Source organism: Diceros bicornis, chromosome 6 (genome assembly GCF_020826845.1).
Source record: "Diceros bicornis minor isolate mBicDic1 chromosome 6, mDicBic1.mat.cur, whole genome shotgun sequence".
NCBI classification, from domain to species: domain Eukaryota; kingdom Metazoa; phylum Chordata; class Mammalia; order Perissodactyla; family Rhinocerotidae; genus Diceros; species Diceros bicornis.
This window is the reverse complement of record NC_080745.1, coordinates 19,063,467-19,079,965: the sequence shown is the minus strand read 5'-3', so window position 1 is coordinate 19,079,965 and position 16,499 is coordinate 19,063,467. Positions and strand designations below refer to the sequence as shown.

Sequence of the window (16,499 nt, the reverse complement as noted above, 5' to 3'; positions counted from 1 at the left end):
ATGTAAAGTATTCTTCTTTGCCTTCTGTAAAAAAAAAAAAAGTGAAATATTTGCTGTTAAGATGAATTTAGAATATCATAATAAACTATTTAGAAGAAACTAATTATAATATTTTAACTCACTATTATATTTGGAGGAATATATTGTTCTTACATTATGATCCTCGTAAATTTAAAAACTTGAGTTCGTGCAGATGCTATCAGATATAGCTCCAATTGGAAGGATATAATGGTTAATGGCAATAATGGACATAACACTTAATATTATATTATGGGCTTAAATAGTAGGTAATAATGGGCTTAAATAATAGGTTATACTAATTTGGTAGATTTTTACACTTTTATCACTAATTATCTCAGGTAGAATTCTTGTGAATTGTTAAGGGTCAAAAACATGAAGGGACCTTCTAACATCAACCAACGATTTGATTTTCTGGATAGCACTGATGTTCATGCCCCAAGAGTATGTTGATTTCTGCAGGGTGTGAGTAGATAAGGCAGGCCAGGATGAGAAGGTGTTGCTGGTGAAGAAAATCATTTTACTCTGAAGGAGGAATGCAGTTTCAGGGAAATCTAAAAGCAAGTCCAATTTGGTAAATAGGGTCAAATTTGGTGACATTAGAAATGTTCGCTATTCAGAAAAGAAGTCTGGGAATGGCTAGTCGTGGAGTCTTAGCTTTTTAAGTCTAGTATTCAGATTGGACTGAGGACAAGAAATCAGGTGAGGTATGGAGCCTGGCCTGAGAGAATGGGCTACATGCCTTGGATTTAGAATGATGGGCAGGAAGTTCACACAGTGCTGATACGTGGCAATTAATCCCAAGAAAGAGGATGTAAATCAGCAGGTATGACTGTCCCAGCATGAGACAGGATTTTAAAGCTGCCGGTGATTGATGCCGCATGTTCATAGGCGTAACATAATAGACAAGATTTGGGAATTTTCACTTCTTAATCAGATGTTTTAGTGACTCTCCATGTGATTTGGGACTATAACTTATTATTTATGCCTAATTTGTGTAACAATCTACTATTTGTAAAATATAAACTCTGTGAGTAAGCAATATAAACTCTTTCCAAGTTGAAAAGCAGAGCTGTGTTCAGTCGATCACATATGAAAATACTTTGTCTCATGTTGACCCTGTGATACCAAAAAAAAACCACTGAAAAATTTGACCAGTCCACTGGATTATTACTTTCTCTCTCTAAATTTAGTAATGTACCAGACTTTTTCCATTGAGATGTCTGGTTGTTTAACATCATTTAGATACAGTCTAATAGTGAAATTTTTCATTTAAGTTAAAATGAATCTGAAAGGTTATTTGGCAGTTTCAATAATTCTTAAAACAAATTATGTTAAACAAATTTGGAAATAACATAAAGTGTGTGATAATTGAATTTTATCCATATAAGTGGCTGATTATTAGTTGCTATACTTTCTACTTAAATTCTCTATCTGTATTCAACAAAGACATTGAGAAGAAAAAATAGATATAAAAAAGTGGCATTTTGAGGAAAATTTCCATGAAGAATAAAATAAAACTCAAGAAACATGGAAAACAGGGAGTGGTGACTAAAATGCCAAGTATTTGCTGGCTCTTTTCTTCTTCCATCACGTGTATGTTTTACTGATATGATCCTTTGAAAACTTGCCTGGTTTAACTTGATAATTTAATTCCCTGCTTCATCTATAATATATGTAAATATACTTTTCCTACAACTGCTTATTTAATAATTTTATTGCATATTTACTTAATTATTGCATATAACCTTTTTTAGATTTGAGGCTACTTCAGTGTTAAAACTATAAAAAAGGACAGTTAAATCTTATAAAGAGGCCAATATTAATTGAAAAAGAAGAAATGTTTTAGCAATTACCTGAAATGTTAGTTACTGCAGTTGATTGCTTTATTTAGCTTTGAAGTTTTCATAAGCCAAAGCACATAATAATAGAAACAAATAAATAATAGTGTTTCAAGTCAAGTAACTTCATTTTTCTGAGCATGATGAATTTTCTCACCCTGATCAACAGAGAGCTTTTGTACCAGAATAGAACACATTTTTAAACTAAGATTTTGCGAAATAAACAAACATTATTCAAATGGTTTCTTCCTCTATTGCCATTGTCTAAAGTCTAAAGGTATGACATTGAATGATAATTCAATGAAAGCATTTCTGTGGAATACTAAGGTACTATAATATAGATTTATTACTAACTGAAAAATCTAAATTAATGACAATGGAGCTTAATAAGCTAGAGGAATGGAGCGCTAACTTGCCTTCTAGACTGTCTTTCTCAAATATTAGGCAAATTGCATCATCCTTTGGCAAATGCCCAATTTCTAATTCACAGATGAATTCTCTGATGAGTGAGTCCTTGAGGTCCCATTATTCTGTGCTATTGATTAAAGAGAACTTCTTGTGTCTTACATAGAAAATATGCCAGTGGCAGATTTGACATTCTGTAGTAAAAACTTAACATACTAACTTATATTCTCTCCCAAATGGGCCTCAGGCATAACTAAAATGACATCATACCTGCTGAAGTACTCAGAATGATACCCAGCTCATATTCCAAAGTATGCACTGTTCTTTATGGAAGAATCAATTTAGGTCCCAATTGTCTTAAGGATGATGTTATATAGCTCTACCCAGTGATAAAAGCACTTTTTTTCTGATCCCTCCAATGGTCTAATTTTGAATAGAATTCCAATTTTTTTGGTAGTTCTGCAAGAGTGAATTGGCTATAAGATGTACCCTCTGAAATAGCTAGATAATTTGATTTGATCTTTGAATGAGTTTATATAGTTCTATTCATAAGAACACAACAATTTAAATTAGAAGGGCTTCCTGAATTTTACCAAAGAGAACCCTTAAAAATAAAAAAATTGAAAATATAGCTATGGATATAAAACATTGAAACAGTTATTCCTTTCATCAAGAAAATGTACCATTTGTTAGTTCATACTGCAGAAGCTCTATGGTATCCCAAATATGGACTGAAGAGTTGAGTTGCTTGTTGTACTAGTGAATCATAGAGGGGAAGGGGGAAGGAATTTTTGATGGCCAGAATTCTCCAATACTCATGTCTATTGCTGCAATCTGCCAACTGCATTTTATGTACTGAAATTGTTGATCTCAAGGAATGCCCTCATATCTTAGACCAGGTTCCCTAGAAAACAGAGCAAAGAGATTGTGCTAACACTTTATTGGGGTTGGAGGTGTTACAATCCCAGGGAAGTAAAAGTGAGGGAAAAAGAGAACTGATACAGGGAAGGAGGGAGAGCAAATACAAGGTAGTGCATTCTTGAGCTGACCACAGCTGTTCAACAGCACAGCTATGTGCTCAGTCCTGTTGGATGCCCCTAGAGAGACCATATGCATCATGGAACAGTGCCTCCTGGGGAATAAGGATGAGCACTTTATCTGCTGATTCTGTCCTACCTCCTCTCTCTTATTGGTCAGAGGGAGTTGATTTCTTCATAATTTCTGCTGATATTAACCAGTTCTTCCATGCAGCCCCTGGGGAAGCCAGTGCCAGCTTGGACCCAGCCTGCCGAGTGTCCAGGCAGTGCAGCCTCTCTGTCTCCATCAGCATGGGGTCTCTTAGTGACTGGTAGTGGTGGTGGCAGCCAGCTTTCATAACCACAGTAATGGTGCAAGCCCTTTCTAGGGCCACCTGGCTCGGAAGCAAGGCTACTCGCCAAGGCTTGGAGAGAAGGGGGCTAGGCTGGGGTGGAGTACTGGTCCTGGTATGAAGAAAATTCCCAGAAAGCACAGTCCTCTATATTTTATATATGGTAATTCATATATATATATATATATTCATATATTCACATATATATTCATATATTCACATGCATCTGAGTGTGTGGACCTAAATAGCAAACTGTATAGAACGTATATTTAAACATATAATTGTGCATTTTTGACGTGCACAATAATTTGACTTCATGTGCTGTCATTTTTAAAATAATCCCAGCTGAAGTTTATGCTTGACCGCCTTATCTACAACAAATGGGATACAGCAGAATCATTAAGAGCACAGATATATGAATGAATCACCTGTGTTTGAATCCCAGCTCCACCACCTAGCTGTGTGATCTTAAGCCTCAATTTTCCTTTCTATAAAATGGGGCTAATTAAAGTATCTATTTCACAGGATAGTGATGAGGATTAAATTAGTTAATACCTGTAAGGCACTCAGAACATTGGCTATCACATAATAAGCTCTTTAAGTATTTGTTATTATTATTACATTTAATCAATTTCACTTCCTTACTAAAATCAAGTCAGGGAAGCCCGCAGAGAAACTTTTACCATATGGTGAGCACAGAACTGCACAAGGCAGGAGACCTGGATTCTCATCCAGCTGCTGACTGGGTGACCTTCAGTACATCACAATTAATTACTCTTTGCCTCAGCTTTTTCTTACTTGAACTAAAGGCTTTGAACTAGATGTTCTCAGGGATCATATCTACCTTTAAAATTGTCTGATTTGCTGTTCGTAAATAAATTTTTTTATTTTCAGGGAAATTTCATAATTATTCTAAATGTGTAAATATTGATAGAAACATATACATTTTGATTACTTTTCTTCTGATCTTTTGTGGAGGAGCGAAAAAGGACCCCATGTTTTTTAGAATAGGAATGTCGCGATAAAAATGTTTTATGGAAAATAATGTCTATCTTCTGTACATATATATGTATCTCTACCTTTTCCTATTTTGGTATTTAAAGTATCACACAATTATACATAATGCAGTTAGATAAAGAAGAAAAAAGCATTGAGAGATGAGACGCATTTAGGGACACACAGCACAGCCTTCTAAGAATTTGAGATTAATCCAGAAACCCATGCCATAGAGGCTTGCTCATTTGCTGCAGGTTGTCAGCGCTACTGATTTTCCAAGCTTTCTGGGAGCAAACATAAAATCACATAAATGTAGCAGTTTACTATATCAATAAAATAAAGCCAGTCGTCCTGTTTAGGAGAAACAAAAATTCCTGAAGCATTTTTTTTCCTGAGGGTCTTTGTGAAGAGGACAGCATGTGATGTAATGATAAAGGTCCTCAGGAATTCAGTAAAAGCAATTATTTGAGAATTTATACAGTAAAGTTCAGGTGTCCATGTGCCATCTGAGGATGGCTTAGTGTAGGATGAGTACCAAGTGTCCGAAAGAGTGGAAGAACTACGTATCCTTAAGACACTCTCCAGAAAAATCCTTCTGTCAGCTAAACAGACAACACTTGGCAGGGAATTTGAGACTATCAGGTGCTTAGAGGGCAGCTGTTCCTCAAGAGTTGATCTGGGGTAGGATTAATAATTTGTGAAAATTTAGAATTACAAACACTAGAACTACTAGAATTGGGAGATCTCGAAATCCAAATAATTTGTTATGATCCATTCTAGGATAAAATGTCTCCTACTTCTTTTTCTCACTAATTATTCCAACATTCTGGCACCGTCATGATCTCACCTTACCTTCATGTGATTAGAGGTCGTCAATCACCTTTTTGTTCTTGCTCTCCCTTTTGTTGGGGCTACTAGTAGAGCTGCAGGGCACTTATTTCTTTATTCAAGGCAGTATCCAGTGCATTTAAGGCTTAAACAAACAAGTAGGTAAATGAAGGCTCTTTTAACTCTGTTTTGTTTAAATTCATCCATTTTAAACCACATTCTCTCTAATGATGTCAACCTAAGTTTGCTAATTTGATAACCTCTGATTTTAGAGTTACTCATTCTTTCCTCTCATTTTATACTTTGTTAGTGGGGCTTTTTGTAGAGTAGTATAAATTTTGTCAACAGGACCTGAAATAGAAAACTATTTCAACTCAACTGGGTTGTATTGTTTTAGCATAGCTTTAATTAGTTCTAAACATGCTGAATCCAGGGGAAACAACATTCCAACCAAAATGCAAGTATATTTGGTACAGGAAGAAGTAAGCCATCAAGTCATACTGCACAGCACATCGAAACTTCAGAGCCTGCAACACGTTGACTGAACTACGTTTCTCTTGTTTAGTTTTTTTGTCGTCTTTGATCGTTTATTAGTAAAACTTTGGCATTTAAATAAAGTATGCTTTGGGTAAAAACATATTTTTTATTGTTTTTAAAGAGAGAACATTAGAAACTATGTTCATCCTATTGAGAAGTAGAACTCTGGAAGATTACTATATTATTTGATAGTTCAGCAACAGAGAGAATAGGTAGTAATAGAAGGTACAGACAAAAAATTAAATGAGCTAAAAACCACAATTGGAGAATTATTATTGGTTTATGTGTGTATGTTTCTAGACTTCTTAGACCATGTACTGAAAGTAAACTGAATAAACTTTTCACATTGGACTAGCTTTGTAGCTCTTCAAATGAAAACATTTATAAAATTTCAGATTAATTGAACATACTGCATGATATCACGTTATTTAGTTCTATCATTCATTCACATTTTCTTGAACATCTCTTATGTGTAGGGAGCTGTGTTGGATATACTGTATATATGTACTGGTGTTGTGGATCAAACAAACAAACAAACCAGCTATGGCCCCTTCTGTTATGGAGCTTTACTTCTAGGGACCACCATATAAATTTATTTAGGTTTTTTAAAAATTAAATTTAAAATCTAAAAATTTGGGGAACCATCGATTATTAAATAAGGTTATAATCTTATAAGTATTATCCTAGCACTGCGAGTCATCTCTATATGAATGTGGCTAATCTACAGTTTCAGAAGCTGGAATACAGAACAGAATTAATTGAAGTGGAGAATGTGACTGTTATCCATACTTTTGTTTTTCTGTGGTCTGAGTTGGCCTGTTTGTGTTGTTAACCAAATTATTACTACTGCTTCACTGCCTTTCATCTTTGCTTCATAATTATCCAATTGAATCTTCTATATTTCAATCTTTTTTTCATGTAATGTTGAGATTCAATATCACCTTGTAGGTTATGACTACATTTAAGATGCCAAATAAGAATATTTAATATTGACTTATAACATTACTAAATTAAGGGAAATATTTTTAGAAAGTTCAAGTCCTGGAAATTTCTGTTCACTTATAACTATCGCCACATGCAGTTTGAGAGGAAAAGATTTTGAAAACTTTTTCAGCAGTTGCTAAAGGCTTGAAAATGCAAAGAAAGAAATCAGGCCAATGGGCCTCATTTGGCATGATGCACAGACTATAGAATTGGTAGCCTCAGCCTGTGATGCACAGTGCTGCCCCAAATGTCCATGTGCCTGAGGAAGTTCCTTCACAAACAATGTGAATTTCTTTGCTGTCATCAGGCTGCCCTGGTTTAAAATACATTTTCAACTCCATTATGGGCATAAACTATTTTCTCCATCAAGAAGCAAGGGACAGTGTAATTTATTCTTCTTATTCCAATATTTTTTCTCCTATAAGGCAAATTATTGAAGAACCAAATGGATTTTTTTCTTTTAGGCCTTTCTGCTTTCCCCCCAATAAGTGCTAAAAAGCTGAGTCACTCTTAGAAAAAAATGGAAGAATATTAGCTATTTTATTATAAACTTCAGTTATACTAAAAGCAAAGCATGATGTTGAATACTTCCCTTCAATGCCTGTGATTTGATCATGGTTCTAATTTATGATCACCTTTGACCTTGAACAGACTCATAACAATCTTATTAGAATAAGAGCTGATAATTCTTCATTGCAGCTTGAAGGCGTAACGTTTATTTAAGACCCTTTCGCAGTTTAAGCAGAATCTGGGGTGGGATGGGAAACCCTACTTTTAAAAGGTTGCTTTAAAAAGGTACTTCCAAGGTGCTAGTTCCCTGAGTAAGATACTTTTAAAAGATCTGTCTTCAATTTGCTTAGAAAAGCTAATCTGCCATTAATTTGAAATGAAAGAATTTTTTTCTTTCCACATAATCCATCATTTTATTGTATGAAAACTTTCAGTTTTCGGGTTTAGCTTGTGAGGTTTTATTTTTTTATGTTGTGATAAAATTTTCAATGACAAGATTAAATTACATACCCAGAAGCAGTTCTTAAAGGACAAAGTCCCCAAAAGAAATAATATAAAAGAGCTTCTGAAGAGACAGCTTCCAACTCAATCTAACAAAGACGAAATTCAAGAGAGAGGTCCACCTGATCCCTCTTTATGAAGTATGGGTTTTCCTGCTTCTAGATCAGTATATCTTTTTTAGCTCAATATTTTTTTCAAATGAGTCTCATCATCTCCCCTTCAATAATTTTTTATTATTGAAATTTAGATACTATATAAGAAAAATGAGAGTGATCTTTGCCAAGGGAGTTTATTTTTATAAGAAGGCAGTTTGATCTCCTGTCTATTTCTTTATCCTCCTGGCATCCGTCCGCCATGTGTAATTTCAGTTACCGAAGAGGATACTGGGAACTTAGACTCTATTGTGCAAGTTGTTCTGGCAAATCTTTGAGCTGGTCTACCTGCTTTGGGAGCACGAATGGCAAAGGGTTTTGTTTTGTTTTCGTCAAGAATATATGACATGCTCCCATCTTCCATCTTCTTTGGGTTTCCTGATGACTATCTTTATATGTTCTATTGGGTCAATAAAAGAATTGCTCTTTCTAACTCCCTTGCCTCTTAGTTGTTGAGAATGATAGGGCAGTTCGTTAAGCCAATAATTTCTTATCATTGTCTTACTGAAAAACTCTTTTACAAAAGGAGTTGGTTAAGCTGGGAAGCGAAAGTTCCATCTATAGCTCTGGCAATGGGAGGAAAGTGAAAGATTGTTGGGTCTAAAAGGAAGAATCAAATGTTGCTCACCAATTTTAAACAACACCTAAAGAGCAGACGAAAGGATCTTCTTTCGGTTTTTCTGAAACTGTGTTGTAATGACAATATGGTTTTGTGTGTCTGTGTGGTTTTGTTTTCGTTTTGTTTTTGACTTCACAGGAAGAGGTTTAAACATGAAGGCAAACCTTTTAGATGTTAGCATGGCTACATACAAAGCAAAGCTGCCTTTTTTTTTCTTTTCTCTGCTTCCATTTAGGCCTATCACATAATTTAAGAAAAAATAAAAATTTAACCACAGGAGCTCTAACTATAGTGTGAAAAAAAACCCTGATCAATTTTGTTTTCGCAGCACGATATTATCAAAGATTTAAGAAACAAATTTGCCAGCCTCGGCGAGAACTCTCTGGTAACAGCATAAATGTCTGTGTTGGTTGCTTTTGATTTAAAGGTTTCTTTTTTCATTTGTTTGAGCCCATTTCTTTTTCCCCTCCTTTTAGTTTACTTTCTTTTTCATATTCTGTAACTAGCAAGCCTTCATTTTTTAAACCTCTTCCATCTTCCAGTGTCTATTTTCCGTACTTTGGATGGAAAGTTTATGGCAGCAAAGCTGTCACTCTGGCTACTTCTGCTGCAGCTCTTCCTGCTCTTAGGTCATATATGTTTTGGCCGTTGTGTTTATGGACATGATACTGATTGACTGTTTCATGTCCCGTTGACTAAGCTTCTCTACCACGCCATTTGATGGACTCGCTGTCATAGGGCTCTATGCAACTTTCATTTTGCAACTTATACTGCTTAGTTCCGTCTCAATTCTCCAGCGAACTGGATAGCTCAAGTGAATGATCCTACCAGTCTTGAACTTGCTGTGCCTTTATATTTTATTTTTATTTTCTTCTTTATGTTTTCAGTGGTAGTTTAAGTGGAAAAGAACAAACCCAAGCCATTGCTCTAGCAGCACCATGCGGTATTGTTTGTTACCACCAGAGAATACAAAATATAAAGGCACATTGCTTCTTTTATTCTTGGGGGGTGACTGGGGAGATCTGTATCCTAAGTCCACCACTTAGTTGAAGCCTACCTTTTGATCCATATCAGCTTTCAATTTTGCTTAAACTCCAACACATCTCAGTTAATGTTTTTCTGTCATTCAGTGATAACTTGCAACTCAAGCCATTTGCTGAGCAGTATCAAGTTATGGCCATGACATGGGAGATTATTAAAAATGTGACAAACTTATGCACAAATGTATAATTCAGAAAGTGCAAGTTTCAATGATGAAGTACAGTACTTCAAAACTATGGTACAGGCTTTGGACTAATCAAATAATTACAATTGAGAAAATCTATCCTGATAAACCAGTACCAAAAGTATATCAAGAAAAATATAAAGGGAAAAACCAAGAGTTGGATATGTTAATATCTGTATAATAACATTGTTGGTGTTGAAATGGTCCATAATGTTGTCATAGAGCCCAAACATGAAGAGATGACTAAAAATATGGTTTATAGAAAGCTGCTGTGCTTACTGATGGCCACAACATAAATGGTTGGGATTTGTGTTCAGGAAAAAGAAATGGAAAAGCAAAAGCTTCTATACCAACAAGCCAGGCTCCACGACCGCGGTGCTGCCGAGATGGTGCTGCAGACCATCAGTGCCAGCAAAGGTGAGGTTCATTTCTCGACCTCGGAAGGTTTATTTTTCGGATTTCCACTTTACTTTCTAGGACTTCCCTTATTTCAATTCTACTGATTTACTTTGTCCCTGAATTTCTCGTTCATGACTCGGTCAGGTAACTTAACAAATGCGAGATCTTATTTACCAAGACCAATGTTGCTTTTTCTTTTCAGAGGCTTACTAAAAGATTTATTTCTGTTCATTAAGTTTTGGAAATTATATTGTGACACAACTCTAGCAAACTGATCTTATAAAACAGAGGTGGGCAAATAAATGTCTTTGTGAAAGGCCAGATAGTAAATATTTTTAGCTTTGCAGGTCATGTGGTCTGTTGCAACTAGCATGAAAACAACTAGAGACAATATAGAAACAGTGTGGCAGTGTTCCAGTAAGACTTTATTTACAAAAACAGATGATAAGCTGGAGTTGGCCGTCAGGCTATAGTTTGTAGACCCTTGATATAAATAGTGATACTTTTAAGTGAGTCCTTTTTAATAAAGTATTATTGTATTTCTCAGTAGCCAGCCATTTTAAGGTGATTTTTCTTACATTAGTGATATCTTCTTTGTGAAAACATTAATATAATTTGTAATGGAATGGAAAAGTAATGCTAGTACATTCTGTTATTAAGCGCCCCTCTCCCAAGTATGGGGATTTTTTTTCTATTTCTAAGACAAGCAGAGGTGAATAATGTAAAAATAAAATATAACATACTAAATGATAGTCAATTGGATTTAAAATTTTGTCATTATTATTTGAATAACTTAAAATTGTGACTAGTCATCCTAATAAAGCAAGACTATAAATATATTAAGATAAAAGTGATGAAATAAAAATTGTTTAAACATAATATTGTTGAGGGAGGAGGGAGAGAAATTTTCCTTAAAGAAAATTTTAAGTGGCTCATATTCATTTCAATATTATTTTAATACACATGGTTAGTTTTGAATCTCAATAATTTTAGGTCTCTGTTTCAAAATCGACTGTTTCTTCCTATTCTTTTTTTCTGTGTTCTCATATAGTCAATTCTTGGATATATCACAGAGAATTTAGTAAAAACATTGATGGCAAAATATGCATTATTACTCTTCTAATTTTTTGGTATATAAGTCAGTCTGTTCCACTCCACCATTATACCGATTTGTAGGGGTGTAACAATATTTTTTAAAGTGCGCATTTTGAGACAGAAGAGGTTCATGTAGCAGGTAAAATAATTTAAGGAACACTGCTTTTTATATTTTTAAGGTGAAACTGGACCAATGGTAGCTGCTACTTTGAAGCTTGGAATTGCTATCTTAAATGGTGGGAACTCTACAGTACAGCAGGTAGTATCTTTAAGCCATTCACATAATGTACTTTCAAACAAATGGACTATATAGTCATCTTGTTGAACTATTTTAGTCATCCTAAAAGAACTATTAGTTGTAAAATTTTTCATTTCTTGTGTAAAATATGTCTTTATTTTATGGTCATCTTGTCCCAGTATCCAAATATCTTCTAAGTAGTACACTAAACACCCCATGTGGGGCACTAACTCTCTTTAGAAGTCTGAAGTCATGTCATATAGTCATGTCATTTGTGATACTGCATTTCATGTGAATAAGTCAGCATAAACCAGCTGTTTGTTTTAATAGTGAAAAATAAATATTCTTTCCTAGGGAGCCTAGTTTGGTAACATGTTTTATAGTATTGTACCTTCTATACATTGATTCTAGGGGTTTTCTTGTATATATAGTATGAAGCCTGCTCCTTGGTTAACATGTCAACATAATGCACTGTTAATTTTTTCAGTTGTAGTTCTTTCTAGTCTCCCAAGACTTGAGAAAATCACTTCCCAATCAATTTTTGTAACTGTGTTCTGTTTAAAAGTTAGACATGATCTGGGCTAGGATTTTAATAACTTCAATCAGTTCCGACAAAGAATGCCATCTCTATATCCAACTGAAGGCCGAGGTCTGTGAGTTTATTCAAATAAGAGTATCTGAGTAACTTAAAAAAACTGCCAGAAACAGACTGTCACGGTTTTGCTCTGCACACCTCCGGGGACACCATTCACATGGCCTACAGTGTGGCCCTGAGCTCAGAAAAAAATGTTATGCTAATTGAAAAAGAGCAAAGCAAAACATAATTTAAGCAGCAGATTGTGTTTTTCTAAGACTAAGATCTCTCTCTTATTTTTATATCCTGGCTTCTTTATGAGGAAACATGGTTTATAAACATGGGACTAATAACCATTCTTTCTTGGGTAAGTTTTAGCGAGGCAGGTAAAGGGCTCCCCTGATAGAAGGAAAGGGAGGCTAATGAAAACCTTAGGATGTCCCACTTCAAGTTGCTGTGAACCTCAGAATCACAACAGTGGGACAGAGCCATGAATGTGCTCCTAGAAAACTTTTGAGTCCAAGAAAAGAAAAGCAGAGAAAATTGGAAGGTTGCTTTTAGGTTGGTGAAGTTTTAGATTGGTTAAGTAGCAACCCAGAATTGCTGAAAAATTTCATTTTTACATTTTTCTCTAATTGTGTACTTTTTTCTGTAAATATAATCATTACATTTTAGGACTGGAAGAGAACATAGATATGATCTAAGCCAGGGTTCTTGACTTTTTCTTTTTAATGCCTCTGACAGTTTGGTGAAGCCTCTGGACTCCTCTCTGTATAATGTTTACAAATGCCCAGAGGAAAATTGCACAGGTTTACAAAAGAAACGAAGTATATTGACCTGTGGTTACCAAAATATTATAAAACAGGTTTTTGATAATATAATATGCATTTCTTTATGAACTCATTAAGTAAGAGATCTAGTACTTGTTCTAATAATTATTGAGAAGAAATGATTAGTCTAAATATTTTAAAATGTGATATGAAAATATCTGGAATTTCTGTTGATGACAAAAATCATAGTCACTGCTAATCCTGCTTGTGTGTATCGCTTAGATGAATAGCTGAAAGGAATGCTGAGTTTCAGTTAGAAGTTAGTGAAAATAAAGATGTCTTTTTTCCTCACCCAATTTACAGATATCCTCTTTGGATTTCCATAGTAAATGACTACATGACTTAAAGAAAAAATAAAGAAAACCTACCTAATCTCTCCACAATATTTATCAAAAAATAATTTCCCTTGCCTTATGTTTTACTTCAAGACCTTTATTGTATAGTATATATATTCAGAAATCCTTGGAATTGAAAGGAACCTTGAGATTCATGTAACATATGTACTTGTCATCTATATAGATTTTTTCTTTTCTCTCTCAACCTTCGATATATATTCCACCACCTCCCTTTGACCCTCTAAGCCATATACCTTTTGTTTTAAAGGACCAGTGGTTAACAAATGCTTCATGTTTCATTAGACCGATAAGTTATCACCCCCACCCCAATGGTTATGTTTTTGTGTATCTCTGTGTGTACATATTTGTGTGTATGTGTGTATATAGGCTTGTGAAGGTGTATGTATATGTGCGTATATATATATATATATACATATACATATACTATATTTATGTGTGTGTATGCAACCTTTACATATTTAGTTTTATATTATCTTTGATTTCTGAACAAAGATTACTACCAAAATTTTGACTGCTAAGCTGAGCCCTGTTTAGACAGCACTGATAATTGAAATTATTCTCCTCCTATTCAATATTTGTAAAAGAGCAATATCTTCATTTTCTTAAAACCTTTGCTGTGCCTTCTATCATCTTATCATCTTGTGTGTACTTCTTATTTGAAACCTCCAACACATTTTATCCACATTCGAAATAGCTGTCTCATTAGAGGATGTAACAATCAGTTAACAAAACAGAGCCATGCATTGCTTTAGCATTTTTACATTTATGTTTAACCAAAATTTTGACCGAATCTGGACATCATTCTGAGAACAGAGGAGAAAACTTTAATAGTCAAATGATTCCTGTCATTCCTTGTATGGTAATGGAAACTGAATTTCTGTCTATATCATTAACATATGGTAGTCACAACCCTGGGATTGTAATGCTGTTTAAGGAACTCGCTTTTGTATGGAAATCTGTGAATAGTATCCAGAGGGATCTTTTTCCCAGTAAATTTGAACTAAGTATCTGAATCTCCAAACACTTAAAGAGTGACTAGAAGAGAGTTGAGTATTATTTCTCCCTGATGTTTATGATGCTTATTGTGGTTATGTAAAGCAACTCCCTTGTTCCAAGCCATGTTTATGTACTGCTGGGCATAGAAATGTACAACTATCTTGCTTTGACATGCTTGTCACTATTTCACGGTAAAAATGACAATAGTAATATTTGTATGCACTGAATATTTTTTTTATCTTTATTCCAGAATAGAAAGCATGTTTTTGTTGTTTATTTATTTAACAAAAATCGAAATTTGTGTTCAGTGGCCGTATGATTTATATATTTACTATAGAAAATGCTTGACTACCTCAAGGAGAAAAAGGATGTGGGCTTCTTTCAGAGCCTTGCTGGCCTGATGCAGTCATGTAGGTAAGCACAGGCTTTCCTTGTTGTGGGTCTACTCAATGGTTGTATCTTTCAAAGTGTTTGTTTTACATTACTGACAATAATTATACATAGAAGAATTTTTAATGATTAAACACACTTTAAAGTGGGACAATAGGTAGTGTCTTGTTTTCTGTCTTGTTAGGTGTTAGTAATGTCTTAATTACTAAATTACTCAATATTAATAATGTCTTAAAATAGTCTTCCCTGTGCCTAAATAGGGACCTTGGGGAATTAATGTGTATTCTCCATACTTGAAAATGAGTAGCGTCTGATTTTTAAAAGAGAAAAAAGAAATTATTTAGTTTTATTTGGGAGCTTGTAGACCATTTCTCATTTTCTCTAAATAAATGGTCCTTAACCAACTAATTTGTGATAATCATTTTCTATTTTTTACAATGTTTGAAATCATTCAGACAGCATTTGACCACGGAACCTGACACACACTTAATGTAATAAGCTATTCCAACTGGAAAAAGATGATTATTATTATTATCATCATATTTCAGTGTGTCTGCTAATTTTGTAATGTGCTCCCAAAGTTGAAACCCATTAATGCCTGATGTTTGACCTTCACATGGATCATTTCAGTGTAGGCCCTGGGGAGGGGCTAGTCTGTTACTAGGAGAATATGGTTGGTAGACATTGAATTGGGACATGTTTTCAGTGTGTGTTAACATTGGGTTCACATTTCAAGATATATGATTTTTAGACATTTGCTCTCTTGAAGAAAGAAAAGTTTCCATTAGTCCCCTAATTGTTTTTCTCCTTGTTTTTTTAGCGTCCTTGACCTAAATGCATTTGAGCGACAAAACAAAGCTGAAGGACTTGGAATGGTGACAGAGGAAGGATCAGGTATTAATCACTTCAATTAAAAAGATCACTTGTTTCCCTTTCTTCCCTGAAATGAGTCAGTTATCAATGACCTTTTCAATACAGAGAGGTACAAGGTTATTTTAAAATGGACAAAATGCTTATGGGACTCATTTAAAAGTTCATAATTGCACACTCACACAGGTCACACCATAAATCCAACCTTCCCACGTCAGTCATTAACCCCTTTCTGTCCCAGACCTACTGTCAGTGGCCTTTCCCCTAGTTGGGTAGCAGATAAAGATCCTTTATTAGAGAATTATCTATAAAATTATAAAGCACATGGATGAACCAAATTAGAGAATGTTTGACTTTCTTTGGCTGCTTTAGCAAACCGTCAGGCTGTGAGTTTCTTCTCTCTCTTTAGGATAGTAATCCTTTCACATCCTTCAGTCTACCACTATTCCTACCATCTCCTCTCTTTTAGCGTAGTTATCCTTCTCTCTCACATATCCATATGTCTTTGCAAATCCAAATTGTTTGAAAGAAATTAAAGAGTAATTTTTGTGTTTAAATAACTCTGATCACTTAATTTACTTGTGCACAAAAATAATGACTTACATAATCTTAGAATTTCTCTTTCTATAAATAGATGTGTGTATAAACTAGAAAATTCAGCACACAGTGCATTTAAAGCAGAAATAACTATTGTTGCACATTCGTGTTAGTATTTATTAAGAAATAATTATCTTCAATATTTTTTGTTTTGATTTGTTTTTATTCT

At 34.5% G+C, this 16,499-nt stretch overlaps 1 protein-coding gene across 1 annotated transcript in view; it reads left to right on the top strand.

The window, feature by feature from the left end:
• Nucleotides 1-16,499, top strand: part of RYR2 (ryanodine receptor 2) — a 683,573-nt gene that overhangs the window by 604,364 nt on the left and 62,710 nt on the right. The window contains exons 79-82 of the mRNA XM_058542954.1: nucleotides 10,303-10,402; nucleotides 11,659-11,738; nucleotides 14,811-14,887; nucleotides 15,684-15,757. Of these exons, the coding sequence (XP_058398937.1) occupies nucleotides 10,303-10,402; nucleotides 11,659-11,738; nucleotides 14,811-14,887; nucleotides 15,684-15,757 (331 nt within the window). The remainder of the gene's footprint in view (nucleotides 1-10,302; nucleotides 10,403-11,658; nucleotides 11,739-14,810; nucleotides 14,888-15,683; nucleotides 15,758-16,499) is intronic.